General features: G+C 50.1%; 1 protein-coding gene across 7 annotated transcripts in view; it reads right to left on the bottom strand.

The window, feature by feature from the left end:
• BOC (BOC cell adhesion associated, oncogene regulated) overlaps window positions 1-15,401 on the bottom strand; it is a 133,347-nt gene that overhangs the window by 17,998 nt on the left and 99,948 nt on the right. For 4 of the 7 annotated variants that reach the window (XM_064495277.1, XM_010985048.3, XM_031455664.2 and 1 more), the window contains 2 exons: window positions 13,974-14,152; window positions 12,885-13,163 (listed from right to left, as the gene is read on the bottom strand). In XM_064495277.1, the coding sequence (XP_064351347.1) occupies window positions 12,885-13,163; window positions 13,974-14,070 (376 nt within the window). In that variant the 5' untranslated portion in view covers window positions 14,071-14,152. Of the gene's footprint in view, window positions 1-12,884; window positions 13,164-13,973; window positions 14,156-15,401 lie in introns of all 7 variants that reach the window. The other 3 variants (XM_031455654.2, XM_031455648.2, XM_064495281.1) reach the window with 1 other exon arrangement.

The raw sequence follows: 15,401 nt of genomic DNA on the forward strand, positions 1-15,401 counted from the left end.
GAGAATTCCATCAAGTGGTGCCTGTGACACAGACCAGTTCTATTCTGTGACCTGACATGGGTGGGGGTGCTGTGTGTAAGTAGGCCAGGCCCACTGGCCCTACCGAACCTGGCAGAAAATGGGTTATGGTCATGGCACAAATGTCCTGGCATGGCTCAGCTCATGGAGACTGAAAGGAACAAGGAAAGAGAATGCTCATGTCTCTTCCCCAGTTCAGTCAAGAACAGCCTTCCCTAGTTCTTCTCAGACATCCACAGGGAAAAGTGAAAGGCCAGAGATTCCACTCAATTGCCAACCACAGTTACAACGAGAAGGCTGATTCCTGTCACCCAGGAACTGTGCAGCCCTCCCCCTGTATCCTTGGGGATTGTTTCCAGGCACCCCGGTGGATACAAAATCCACGGATGCTCCAGCCCCTTACATGAAATTGGGTACAGTGATTTCAGTCAGCCCTCCGTGTCCACGGGCTTCCCCTCTGCAGATACAGAGAGCCGACTGTGCCCTGTGCCTTGTCATGGCTGATTCCTTCTCGGGGCTGGGGGTGGGGATCTGTGTATGCCCAAAGGGTTTTCTAAGGCAAAGAGGGATGCCCCCAGTGTGGCTTAATGGCAGTGGGATATGGGGGAGCCAAGGGTCCTGACACAGGCTATGGTCTCTCCTCACTTGACTCTTTGCAGGAAGACGGGGATTTAAATGGGAGACGATGGAGAGCCATCTGGAACAAAAGCAGGATGTTTCCCAAACAATCCAACAGTCCAAACAACAAAATTCTCTTTGTTTGAGCCAAATCACTGATGCTGCTAAACCAAATGGGCCATTTGTGCAACAAAACCACATTCCAAATTTGGTTTTCAGGATTGGAGCTGAATTTAATTTAAGAGAGGAAATAAAACTAATAGAGAATAAGATAAGAGAAATGAAAATATTTACACAGACACTCTCTCCACAAAGGTACTTAGAAAGCCCTGGAGGCACCCTGTCTGAATGCTGACCACGCCACATTCTCAGCTCCTGAGAATGATACCATCACAGCGAACTGCAATTCCACGCAAGACTCCACCTGCCTGTGTGGCTGGTTCCCAGAGAAGGCAACGGGAGCCGGCGGGAATCAGGTTTCTCCCAGGAGGCATGACATAATCACCAAGAGCAAACTCTTGTCACCACAGGAGAGCCTGGTGATCCAGGCACTCCGTGCTGTCAGGAGGTTTCCCACTTAATGGAACGTTTCTGAAGTTCTCAGTCAAGCCAGCCAGGGCAGGAAAGCCCTTTTGTTTCTATTGAAAGGCTTGTTGTCCTTTGATAACAATATTCAGTTGTGAATGTTTTAGGGGCAGTGACCAAGTCTTGTTCATACATGTGTCCTCTGAACCTAGGGGATGCTCAGTGAATGTTGAATGACTGGATGAATAATTTATCTTGGAGCTGGGCCCCTCAAATCAGGTACAAAATGCCCATCCATGCTGTCTATGAACTCAAATTTCATATTTGAGTTTGGGTCTACATTATGAGCTCCAGGGCCTAGCACAACAGATTTTCTATGAACTTTTTATCCAAGGATAGTCAACCTTTATCTAAGTGTGGCTATTTTGAAAATAGAATATTTTTTGAGAGGTTACTCAGGAGGTCAGGAAAGGGATAAAATAGGCCTAATAAATGTGGAATACGAAATCCACACTGTTCACGGAGTGGTGTGGCAAAAACAATGACAGAATACCTGGTTCATTTCTGTGGCCCCATTTCACTTTCCAGGCTGAACAAGTGATTCCTGTGGGTCAAGGCGCGGTCTGCACGCACTTCTTCCTTTGAGTGGGTATGGGACCTTCTGGGCTTTTAAACAATTATTTTGTTATTTAATTTGGTGTTTGTGATGTCTTACCCCAATGAAATTGCAAATTCCTGGTGGACAGCCTATTAATTTTGCACTCCACGCCCCAACCCCAAGTCCCACTGCACAGTATTCAGGACATACCAAGTGCTCATTAAGACCTTGTTGAATGGATAGTTTGGAATTCTGTGCCCAAGGCCAGCTTTCTGGGCACGCAGCCGATGCAGCTGCACCAGGCCCTGCGCTTGGAAGAGGCCAACACTTGGTTTAACACTCTGCTGTCACCATCTTGAAATTCTAGATGATATCTGACCAAGGGACCTCATGTTTTCATTTTGCAGTGGGCCACACAAAATATGGAGTCCAGTCCTGGCAGAGCCCCTCAGCCAAGAGAGAGAATGCATTTTGTCTCAGAGAGGAGGAAGAGCTGGACTCTGGGCAAGGGTGGCCTGCCTGGGCTCAGTGTGTTCTAGCTGAGTATCGCTAACTGCTTTTCAAAAGCAAAGCGCTTCAACCATGCAAAGGCCTTCATTCTCCTTAGCACACTGCATGCAGTACCTGCCAAGTCGGAGACTCCCCACGAAGCCAGCAGTGAGCGATGGTGAGCTGGAAAATTCCTCAGTCGCTGAGAAGCACTCTCTGTCACGGTCTAATAAATCTAAAACTACTCCACCAAGAGTTTTTGAGTTTTCGTTTTACCCTCCTCCTTTTCTTTACCTCATTCCAAGAAAATCTGCCTCCAGCCAGAATATACTTAAACCTAACAGATCATTTTGCCGGAAAGATGTGAGCAACTGAAAGGAATCTGGCATCAGAATGCCATCGCCGCCCCAGGCTCCTGCCCCGTGGTAACTGAAGGCTTACCCAGGAACAGAGCACGTGCTCCTCCGTGTACCCCCCTCACTGACCCAATGCTAGAGAACACTGCGCACCCCTGCAGCTCCTCCTGGCCCCTCTGCACTGACAATTAACGCCTGGTTGGAGACAGCGGGCTATGCACTGGGGGAGGCACAAAGCTGGGCACCGGTCAGCCATGCAGCCAGACGGCCCCTCTGTTCTGATGCCAACATGTGCACAACAGCCCATGAGGGCAGGACCCAGGACACCCCAGCTGAGCTTCCAGCTCCCCACAGGGGCCGACTAGCAGGAAAGGCTCCTGGCTTCAAAACAAATAAGCAGCAGTTTGGTCCTTGGCCCTGTCCCCCCAACCCCCAACCCCGAGTTCAAGCTTTAGCAGTTGCTTCACTAGACAAATACTCCCAATTTGGCTGCTGGAGCAAAAGTTGAGTTTCACTAAGGGATCAAAGGCAGAGTAATGAAGTGATGAATGATCTGAAAATCAGAGCACCCCCTTTCCTAGTATTTTTGGGCAGGAAGGAGGCCAGGGAGGGGAAGAGACTCCGTGATCAATAACAGCCCCTTCGGCCACCAGATGAGAGGCAGATGCAGAGATCTAGTTGGCTGCATATGAAGGAAACCAGCCTGTTCCCAGGCCCCTTTGTCTGCAAAGCCGGTTTCCTGGCGAATCCCCTGGGCTGCTCAGGGTGCCTCGCTGGGAATAAGGGGCAGGCCCTTCGGTTACAAATGGGGTTAGCAGGCCTTGATGCAGAGTGGTATCCGGTTTCACAGGGGAAACGGTTTGACAGGACACCTGCCCTTGCCTGTTGGCTGGTGTGTTTGAGAAATCCATTAGAGGAATGTTTTTGCAGCTTTAATCCTCTTACCTTCCCTCAGACCCCTCTTTTGTATCCTCTCTTTGTGCATTCTTCCAGTGATTTTACTAACTTCCCTGCACTAATCAAATGCCAGGAGGCCCACTCTTGTTTCTCAGCTCTCACCAGGTCAGAAGCCCTGGTCTTTGGGGCCATCATCTCGCAGTTTACAGACCTGCTTTATTAGTCACAGAACTTTGTGCTTTCTGAGAAAGCCCTAACATCTCAGACTCCATACCAAACCCTGCCCAGTTCCTTTCCTTCTAAGCACTCAATTTCTTAACAGAATGTGTATCTTCTTTTTTTTTTTTTAACAGAGGTCCTGGCCAGGACCTTGTGCATACTAAGCACATGCTCTACCACTGAGCTCCCCCTCCCCCCTGGAATGTGTATCTTCTGACACATCTCTTCCGTAGGACCACTGGATACACAGATTACAGGGATCTGTTCAGACACAAACCATGCAATGTGCTCTGAGATTCCTCTTCACGCCTAGGATACATCAGGCTCCTACCTTCTTGGCCGTGGGGGAAAAGACGAAGAAAATAAACACTTTTAGAGGCGTGTGGGTATGCCTGCCATCACCAGGATCATATGTGAAACTACAAATTGACAAGCTTTTTCTTGAACCCCCTTTTGAATTTCTCTCTCACCACCTTCTAGCCTTGGTCCTTCCTTCAGCCGATCTATGAATTAAATGACAGTATTTCATGTACATTTGTGCATTCTCATAACACAACATGGTCACATCTTAACTGCAGGCTCATCCCCCAGTTTTTAGACTTTACAGGCCTCAGCAAAATGCTCCCAGTGTCATCAATAAACCTAATAATTACTTTCAAGGAGTTTCCTCATTTGATCCTCTTCTCCCTGAGTTTTACCTTAGGCTGCAACTTAAAGTTCAATTCCATTCAAGAAGGAAGTCAGGCATAGGGAAATAGACACAAGATCTTACGGTAGCTCACAGAGAAAAAAATGTGACAATGAATATATATATGTTCATGCATAACTGAAAAATTGTGCTCTACACTGGAATTTGACACAACATTGTAAAATGATTATAAATCAAAAAAAAATGTTAAAAAAATGGCATTCCCAGCATCTTCATCTCCATGAACGTGGCTGAATGATTAAAAACATTTTGGCTTTCAACCCAGGCAGGCACTTCTCGTGTCTAGTCAGCCCTGCCCTACCCTCCTGCCTATTCTCAGGGCTCCCAGACAAGCCTGCGCTCATCTGCTGCAGCCTGGATGGGGTCCCCCGGGCTGCAGAGCACCGCACTGGGCTCACTTGGCAGAGTGGCCCGGGCAGCTCAGCAGCCTTGTGGCTATCACCCAGTTTCTGGGCTGAGTGACAATTCCGCTCCCTAACTCTCCTGGCCTCCAGGCCTCAGCTTGTCCCCGTGCTGGCTTGCTGCGTCTTTAGGGCTACAGTTACAAAGCACAGAAATATTTCGCCCTAATGGAGGACTCCTCAGTGATGTGCTGACCCTGCGGCCCTTTGCTGCACCTTTCTGAAAGATGGCAAAAGTGCAAGGGCAGTAAAACTAGCCTGCAGCTCACTGCTTTACAGATGGGCTTGGAGGTGGCATCTGAGCCAGTGAAGGGGCCGAGGGACTGCCTCCTCGTGTGGCCTCTGGCAGTGCTGGGGTGCTCCTGTGCCCTGAACTGCCCCCTGATGGGCAGAGAATCACAGCACAACTCTTGATCTCCAAGTCACCTGAGCAGCCGTGGCTTGGCATGGCCCCAAGATCAACCCCTGAACTAAAGTGCTCTACAAGTGGAAAACCATCTGATTGACTGCAGGAGCGGAGTGGAGGCTGGAGCCTGACAGTGCTTCCCGTTAGAGGTGGGAATGCCTGGCTCCCGGTGAGCAGACAGGGTTTACTGGGGGATGGGCAGGCATCTCAGAAGCCGCGCATCCTGGGTAGTGACTAAGCCTATTACCCGTCTGTAGCTCTGGCACACAGACCACTGAAGTCAAATCCAACTGTAGCCCACAAGGCTGGGCAAAATCAGCAGATTCTGGAGTTGGCGTTTGGCACAATACCATCACTCCAGGCATCACTGATTCATTCACTCAGCCAGCCAGGAGCTGCAGGAGATATCAAGAAGACAGACATAGTGCCTCACCACTGGGAGCTTCACTCTAATAGAAAAAACACTTAAAAGCAACACACAAGGTAGGGTACAGTAACTGGCAAGAGTGGTTTCCCCAAGCATAGTCCCTGCCACTTGCATCAGCGTTCGGTTACCTCCAGCTCCAGAGCAACTCAGAAAGGGGCCTGGCAGAGTGAGTTCTCCATCCTTTGCAAGGCCGGAAGCGTGGATAAATACATTTGCTCTCTTTGGGACTTTCTTCTGCCTGTTCAATTGCACAAATAATTTTGGCTCCAGAGCTCTCTCCTGACAGCCATAGAAACATGACATGCAATTTCTCAAACACACTTTCTGATGAAAGCAAGGCAGGCTCTCTATTTAAATAAAAACAGTTTCCATGGAGAAAAGAAAAAAAACCTTTGCAGATGCCAAACACACTCATCCCTGAATCTTGTGTTTCTTTTCCTTTAAGGTGGGGTGTGCACCTAGATGTGAGTGATGGGAGAAAGCTGAGGATGGGGAAGAGACGAAAGAGCTAGGGGGAGGAGGGCAGAAGATCAGTCATGACTGGAGGTGGGCAGGAGAGGAGACAGGGCATAGAAGAAAGGGGGAAAATAAAAAGAACCTAGTTTGCAATGTCATTAAATGATTTGCAATAAACTGGCCTAATGCTTCAGGAATTTCTTGGCTTGAACCAATTAAAAAAAATTTTTTTTTTAAAAAGACATATGAGGTTGAGAAATATTATTAATCCTTGAAAACAAGTCAAGGATGGGAGCCATTTCTCCACTGAGTCTGGCAGCCAGATGAACAGAGAAGATGTCTGTAGCCCATCCCATTTATCTGACTTCAGTGCTGCTATGAGGTAGGGCTGGTTAGCAGAACTGGGGAGTTTCTTTTGGACTAGCTGAAGGAATAAAATGGTTTAAAAAAAATACACAGAGGAAAGAGAGAAGAAGGGAAAAAAAGATTTACTTGCCAACAACCCACATCACACATATTTCTCTGATCAACCAAATCTAAACTATAAACTTAGCAATGGGAAAATTAATGTGAATCCTGGTGGTCCGGACTCATCAGAGCCAGAGCTGGATCCCGGCACAGTCTCTGGCAGGCTGGCTGCCTGCACAAGAAGAGAGAGGGGAGAAGATGGAGGCGAGCACTTCAGTGCGGCCCTTAAAACCAGAATTCTAGGTGGGAGAGGCAGGGGCACTGTCTTTGGGCCAGTGGGGCCCATAGTGGTTCCCACTTTTCCTGCCCACACACCTGGGAACTACGTATTCCTAACAGCAGTGGTGACCACCAAGGCCGTCCCACCCTCTCTGATTTGACTGAACTCACCACGGAAGTATCTGCACCATCTCAGAAACTGCACTGGGCTTAGGTCTAAGTATACAATGTAGAGGGCTGAACTCAAGTTGTTGAAAGTCTGAGGAAGATACATGAGGACTCAAATAATTAGAAATAAAAGTTGCTCCACACACATTCTTCAAGGCTCAACCCTGAGTCTTCCTCAATGCCCTGAAATTGAAGTGAATCACTGTTAGCCTGAGCTCCCATTAAAATCTGTTTACATCTCTGTTAGGCAACTCACAGCTCTGACTGACTTGCTTTATGGCTCACACGTGACTGCATCTATCCTCTCCATTAGTCTGGGAGAGCCTCCATGGCAGGGACCAGGTCTTCCTGTGCTCTGCTGGAAATTCTAAACACTCCCCACTTCTCAGGACGCCAGTCTCCAGAACATCCAGATAGTGAACTCAGGGCCAGAGAACAGACAGTTCGCCGGTTCCCCAGGGGGACTCGTGCATCTCCAGCTTGCTGGCTTTCCCTGTGGATTCTGGACTTACCAGCCTCCACAATCAGGCGAGCCAATTCTTTACTAGAAATCTCTCTCTCTGCCCCCTTTTTCCCTTTCTCTATTCCCCTTTCCTTACCTCTCACCATCTACATGTATATCTGTGTGTGTGTGTGTGTGTGTGTGTGTGTGTATACACACACAAAACTGTATATGTATGTTCTCCATAAAATTACATGTATGTATATAATTATATATAAGTATATGTATGTGTACATTTCACACACACAACATATATATAATAATTGGTTCTGCTTCTCTGGAGAATCCTGACTAAAACAGGGATAAAGGAAGCTAGAAATATTTTAATGTGGACAGCAGTCCTTCAGGGCCTGTCCTAATTCAAGGTCCTAGTGCAGAAAACCTTAAGGAAGTGAGTGATGGGAACCACAGCTGGGAGCTGAGTCAGAAGAGACGAGGCTCCTGTTTGTGGAACTCACCACGCCGAGGGCCAGGGTCAGCCCAGCCTGCCAGCACAAACCAACACTGCAAGAGCAAGCGACCATGAACCAACAAAGGCATTAGTGGGCAGCTCTGTGGCTACAGTGACAACACACAATGCAGTGACACCACGGCGGCTCTCAGAGGCAGCTGGCAGGTGGGAACCTGGGTTGGAGAACACATGTACAGAGGGAGATAAGAAATTCACAGGAAATGGGTCTGGTCTCTTCCTGATAAGCCAGTCCTCTCTCCTGTGGCGGGGACTGGGAACCGTGCCGCCCCTGGACTGTCTTCCCGAGAGCTGCCCCCAGAATGGACTGGGAAGCACAGGGCTGGACACAGGCCCCAGAGCCTCCCACAGAAGGACACTACACACGTGCGTTGACCAAATGCATCAATAAATAAAACCTGGATTTTATAAAATCCTTCAAAAAATTACTATCTTAGATTCTCATTTGATTCTCAAAGGAAAAAAAAACCTGTACGACTGATGGTATAATCATTCCTGTGCTCATTTCACAGCTGTGAGAATCTGAGATTAAGTAACTTGCCCAACCTCATGTTAACTTGTAAGCGGCAGAGTTAAAACTTAAGAAAAAAAGATGCTAGGTTTAAGTTTCTTGTTCTTTCCACCATACCAGCTTGGCTCTATTTCTCTCATGGGTTAAATTATGGTAACAAAGAGCCCCTGTCACCTTCTGACCTTTCCTCAAAGTCACAGAGTCATGGAGACAGCTGCCTGAGGGGAACTCCTTCCCTTCCTGTCAGCTGCCTTGCCCCTGATCCTGGATGCCAGAGAGAGGATAACCCAGGAGAACGTGACTGGTCCTCGTGCTTAAAGACCTTACAGAGGGGTTAGATCCACTCTCAGTTAAACAGCATCAGCTTAAGACTTCGCATTAGTCTGTGAACTAAAATTCCCAGATGCAGAATTACTGCCCAGTTACTGCCCATTTTATTTCACCTCTGACTAGGACCTAGGGACAATGGATAACTGGGAGAATTAATTTAAAAAAAAAAAGGGTGAAAATGAAGGATTATTAGGAATTTATCCGAATGGCAGATGACCAGCGGTGAGGGACGGAAAACAGCTTTCACGCTGCATGCCAGCTCTGATGAACTGGTGGTGGCTTCTTGCTCTGCTGCACGGAGAACAATTCCAAGGCTGACTCGGGGTCCAGGGGCAAGGAAAATGGTGCTGAGGGCAGTGTCTGCTGTTGGCTCAGGTGCACAGAGTGGCAACCTTTGAGTCACGTTGAGTGGCTGGCCTTTAGGTGTGAAGCTTGTGAAAAGAGAGGTAAGAGGAAGAAAGGAGACCAAAGCTGGAGCATTTCGAAAAGCCAGAATTAGACAAGACGGTCTGAAGGGACACAGCAGCAGCAAGAGGGATTCACCACAAATAAAGTTTAAGTTAAACCGGAAAAACAATTTCCAGGTAGAGGAGAGTGGGAAGGACACCTTCCCAGAGAGTGAAGGCAGCAGTTCTCCACGTGGACCACCCGGGTGGACCACCAGGAGGAGAGGGCGGGAGTGCACTGGTGAGACTTCAGGTCGTTCCCCTTTACCTGAAGAACAGAGCTGACGTCACCAGGCAGGGGTGAAGTTCAAGTGCACCCCCAGCATCAGATGAAGGAGGTCTGGACCAGGAAAGTTCTGCTAGAGGCCCCCTCCACTCCCCTGAATCCTCAAGCCAGGTCCTGCCCCCATCATTGAAAGCCCCCAGTGATCTCTAAGAGTTCACTAAGACACAGGGAACAGCGTCCTGCCAGGGAGGCCAAACAGAAGTGCTTTGTCTGAGGATGAACATCTGAACGCACGCGGGAGAGGCAGGAGGGAAAGGAAGCCTGCAATGCTGAGTGTGGGTGTGGGTGCGTGTGTACGTGCGTGTGCGCCGGCACGCCGCTGCCCGGCCTCACCCCGCCATGCAGACCGTGCCTTCGGTAATCCCTTCTACCACTCAGCCTCTCTCGCACAGCAGCCAACTAGCAAAACACAGCCCCCATTCTGCTCAGGAATGTGCTTTCGGAAACTTAATCTAGCTGCTGAGCCTGGGCCAAATCCCCCATGGCATTAACCCAAAGACAGCACCCCTTTCTCCCGCCTTCCTGCCACCCCGGCACTGCCTCCTCCAAGTCTGGGAGGTGGTGGTTCCACTCCACCAGCTCCCCCTTCCCCAGGACACAGCGCCCTCCAAGCCCGCTCTCTGCATTTCCAGCACTCCTCCATCCTTCTCCTGGTCAGGCCCAAACATTTCCCTTCTGATTCATGTCTCAATGACAAGCCAATAGTTCTTGGCTTTCAAACAAGACGCGCCTCGGCTCCTGCACAAGCCCCCTCTTCTCTCACCGTGCCTTCTTGGGCTGCAACCAAACCCGTCCCTTTGTCCTCACTGCTAACTTCAGATCCCTTCAAACACCAGAGAAAGAATGGCCAGGAATTTTTTTAAAAATAAAGGCTATAAATCGTCTCTCCTCACATGGATACACCTTGGAGTAGAAGGAGGGCTCCAAAACAAACCTTCTCCTCTCCAGCTCTCCTTCCAAACAATGAAAGGTCCAGCCCGCCTCCTGGTTAGGCAGAGAATGCTGGAGTCTCCCAAGTCTTCACAGACGAGGGCTGACCACCTGCAGGTGAGCAAGCCTCCCAGATGAGCAACGTCACCCTTTAAAGGGACAGAGGTTGCAAAAAGGCACATCTTATCTGTAATAATGAACAACTGGCAGCGACCTGATGGCCCAGCCCTAGGAAGAGGGTTCAGCACATTGTGGTAAAGCCACTCGGGGATGTTCTAGGGCTGTGATAACTGTGCTCCTGCTCTGGCTGGGGTGGGGGGACGGTAACTAGGAGTCTGCCGGAGGGATGGTTACATGGGATGTACGTGTGAAAAACACATCAGGTTGTTCACTTAAGATGAGGGCACTCTGTGTACTTTACCAGATGCATTTTATACTCAAGAAAAATATGGTAATATGGCCATATGGCCAATGGAAAACGCTTATCATACAGTGTCAAAGGGAAGAGAGTAAGGATATAAAGAATATACTCAGTAGTGTAAACACACGGGTATGGATAGACTGGAAGGGCACACTCCAAAACAATAACGGTGGTTGTGCGAGGGTGGGAGGCTGGTGGGGAGACATTATTTTCTATATATTCTAAACCTTCTATGGTGTCATTTTATTATAATTTTGAGACATGTAAGAGAAGTAGTATGGTAGCAAGTATAGCTCTGAGCTCAGCCCTTCTTGCTATGTCCTCACCCAAGTCTCCCGGCACCACCCCCAGCAGGCACAGCGGGAGGGGAGGGCGCAGCGGGAGGCCCAGGGCCTGCCACCCTCGCTGAGCTGTGCTCACAGCCCACTCCCCAGAGTCCTGGCACTCAGATTCAGTAGTGCTCCCGCTGCCGCAAAAGAAAGGGGCTCCCCTGTGGGAGTGAGGGGGGCTCTGAGATGCAGCCCAGGCTCGGCCTAGCCCCTAGGGAAGTAACTGGGGACCCACCCTGCCTTCCTCCCTCTTCTGAGAAGAGGGCAGGGCCGTGTGACGGTTCCCCAGGAAAACAGGAATGCTGTAGTGGCCTCCGTTCTACTCTCTTCTTCCATGCGGTCAAGTCCCTCCAGGGCCCTGGGATCAGGGAGTAGGGAGGGGTCTTTTCTCCCCTGCTTTTCTACTTCCCCATCTCTCGCCACTTTCCTCCCAGGACTCGTGCCTCACACCCCAGGGACTCCAGCTGACTTTTAAGGAGCATTTTAGAGGTCTGCTGCCTTAGGTATGACCCATAACATGAAGGCCATCGACCTCCTGGAAACACATCATCTGGGAGGGGGAGGATGATGGTGACACAGAAGCAGGGATAAGGGGCACTGCTAAGTCACGAGGTAACAAGCTTGGAGATCTTCTCAAAGTTTAAATCCAAATACCATTAAACTCTCAAGTTTCTCTGTTCCCTACACTTTGGCCACCAGGGAAGGGGAGGTAATTCTTCATGCTGTTGACCCTTAAACGACATAGGTTTGAACTGCACGGGTCCACTTGGACGCGAATTTTTCTTTCACAGTGAATGCTGCAGCACTACCGGGCCCACAGCTGGCTGGACCTGAGGATCCGAAGACCCTGTGTGAGTAGTGTGAGGATTCCTGACTGCCGGGAGGGCCGGCGACCCTAATCCCCACGTCGTTCAGGGGTCAGCTGCGCTTCCTGGCTGTAGACTCCGCACATGAGACCAGGTGTCCCGCTGCTCTGTGGCCTGTGGGACTTCAGTCCGTCAAGTCTCACTTCCTCCGTGTACAATGGGCAGAAAATCAGGTAATGTGTGTACTGAGCTGAGCTTGGACACAGAAGTATATCCAAGTGGCAATTATACACAAGAGTAGTAGGAAGTCTTCCCCTGGCATCCTCCTCGGACCAAACTGTCACCTGATCTCTTCCTCTTTACCTCTTTGTCACAGTTTCCTTTTCATTGTGTTCTACTGTTTATACTCCAGGCATTTGGAATATGCTTGTCCTTCAGAGGCAGGAGGCCAAGGGTGAATGGGCAGGTTCTGTTCAGACCACGCGTAGCCCTGTACATGCTCTGTCTACAGCTGCTGTGAGGACGGAGTGTGGGGGACAGAGGGGGCGGCAAACAGTTGGCACAACCACATCTAAGACCACAGGGTGACCAAGTAGGAAGGCACGGCATGGCCCAGCTCCAGAGCCCATAGGAGCAGTTCAACCATGTCAAGTTCCCTTCCTTCCAGACACTCACTCCAACTCTGCCCCTACTCAGAGAGCACAGAGGTTCCCTGCCACAGGGGATATTAGGCAGCCACTGCTCTCTGATTGGAAATGTCAGCTTTTAAGGCCCCTTTTAAGGTAAGACTAATGACAGGGGGTTTGAATGGTGGGGGACAGAGAGAATGGGTAGGAGGAGGAGGCTGCGGCATGGAAAGGGGCAGAGGAGCAGTACTCACTGGCTAGTGTCACGCTGGCTGGCACGCTGGCCACAGCCCCTGCAGGCATCCGGGCCACACACTGGTACCGTCCCACGGTGTGGTTGTCGAGGGTGGTGATGACGAGGGTCCCACGGGTGATGAGGATGCCCAGGGCGTCATCCGAGCTGTTCAGCTCCCTCCCATTCAGGCGCCAGGTGGTGTTCATCCAGGGCGGTTCCACCACGCAGCCCAGGATCACAGTCCCCCCGAGCTTCTGGACGGTGGAAGAAGGCTGGACAGTGACCTGAGGGACTGCGTCTGGAGGAAGAGCAGGGATGTGGAGATGAGCTGACACCCCCAAGAAACTGACAATAAGACCTCCTCATAAGCACAGCACCCAGACAGCCTTCAGAGCTGAGCAACCCAGAGAGGAGCTGATCTTTCTCTGAAGAACACTGCCGCCCTTGGGTCCATTCCCGATCCTGGCCTTGTCCCCAGAAGGTAACCTGGAGGGGCAGTGTCAGGTGCAGGCAAGGGCTCAGGCTTTGGACTTAGACCTGGGTCTGAATCCCAGTGCCACTGCTTCTGAGCCAGGTGACTTTAGCCTTTTTGGGTCTCAGTTTCTTATCTGTAAAATGGGACTAATATCTCTCTCACCGCATTGCTGGGACGCTTACAAACTATGTATGTAAACCGCCAGCAGGCTCAGTACAAGGCAGTTGAGTTACTATCATTACTCCTCCTCTAGTATTTGAAATGATTAAGATACCAAAACACAGCCAATATGATGTTATTGACATCATTTCTCATCTTGTATTTTTTTAGTGGAGGTACTAGGGGTTGAACCCAGTACCTTGTGCATGCTAAGCACACGCTCTACCACTGAGCTGTACCACATTTATTCCCTCATTTCTTTATAATGGAGGTAACTGGGGACTGAGCCCAACACCTTGTCATCTTGTATTATTGAGCATGTCCCTGAAGGCCAGTGGGAATGCAGTGCTCTTCGAAACCCAGGAGGAAGGCCTTGTTAGAAGGTCCCTGAGGAATGCGTCACACTTCCGGCTGACAGCAGGGGCAAAGTGTCCTTCCCAGAGGGGCCTCTGAGAAAGGAAGGAAGGCACTCACTCAGGTCGGCGAAGCAGCCCGCTGTGGCCAGGAGGAGGCAAGCAAGTATGATTCCAGGCCTCTGTCCTCTCTGCGTCGTCATCATCCCACGCAGCATGGTGTGTCACAGAGGGTCCAAAGCCAAAGACCCATAAGCCACTGGAGTCACTCAATGAGGTACTGCAATCTCCTGCCACACTCTGCTGTGAGAAAGAGAGGGAGAGAGAGGGAGGGAGGGAGAGAGATGGGGGAGGGGGGGGAGAGGGGGAGAGAGAGGGAGAGAGAGATTGGGAGGGCCATGGTGAGGATGCCTGGGACGGGACACCCTTGTGCTCCGGGCCTGGCTGTGTCCTGGCGCCCCTTGGTCCACCACACAGGTGGGATCATTCAAAGTGTTGGCCTGGCCGGGCTGCTGGAAGACCAAACACTCTCATGCCATTTCTCATCTGAAATAAGCCACTTCTAAGTGGCCCCTTTGAGGTAGAAAGTGATGCTATTACAGTAAGAATGCTAGAGCCCTGCCTGGGCACCGACAGTAACGAGGAGAGGAAAGCCCAGGACATGGGGAGGCTGAGACCTGCGGTTTGGTGCCAGGCCCTGGGCGGTGGGCACGTAGCACAGATGCTGGAGAGGATGCGGTCATCTTTACCACCTTCCTGCAGGAGGCCAGGTGTCCTGGGCCACCTGTACTAGTGGCTCACCGCTAGCACAAAGGACCGCGCACAATGCGGTCATACATATGAGTGCATGCGGAGTCCTTCGTTTAGGGGATGTTACTAATTAATGAATCCTAAAGTCTCAGAGGCTCACAGAAGGTCTGTTTTTGATTCATCTCAGCTCTTCACTGACATCCCTGTGACCATTCTTCGATTCCTGGAATCAACCAACCCTCCTAAGCTTGTCTGTAACCTCTGTGTCCCCAAACACAAACACAGACAAAAGTCACACATCAGCCAAGGCCCCTCTTCTCTCTGCCCTGGTGCTAAAGTTCTGGTGTCTTCCATCTCTACAAAATCTGTACTCTTGACAATCGTCTGTGTTCCATCTCCACCCAGAACATTCCTTCGGAGCTCTAGGCTGCCCTGCACCTCCAGCAGCTTGGTGACATACCTCAGCTGTCAGCCACCCTCTTACTGCCTGCCTAGAACTTTAACTCCTCTCCATCCACAGTATTACTTCTTTATGCCTCATTTAATCTATGGTGTTTTTAATAAAAGATTCATCAAAATGACATACAGGCAAGTGTAGACACCCTTCTGTCACAGCCTCAACCAAGATCTTCTCTGCTTTTCACTGCTGCCCTTATAGAACATCAGACCAATAAGGAAGCTGTGTCAACATCCTTATTAGGCTGGTACGCATTAGAGTGAGGTTCAGATCATTGAAGGCAACATGACAACAGTCTAGATGGTGAATGCACGTTCCTGAATCGTGCACATACGGCAATAT

Source organism: Camelus dromedarius, chromosome 2, assembly GCF_036321535.1.
Source record: "Camelus dromedarius isolate mCamDro1 chromosome 2, mCamDro1.pat, whole genome shotgun sequence".
In the NCBI taxonomy this organism is placed as follows: domain Eukaryota; kingdom Metazoa; phylum Chordata; class Mammalia; order Artiodactyla; family Camelidae; genus Camelus; species Camelus dromedarius.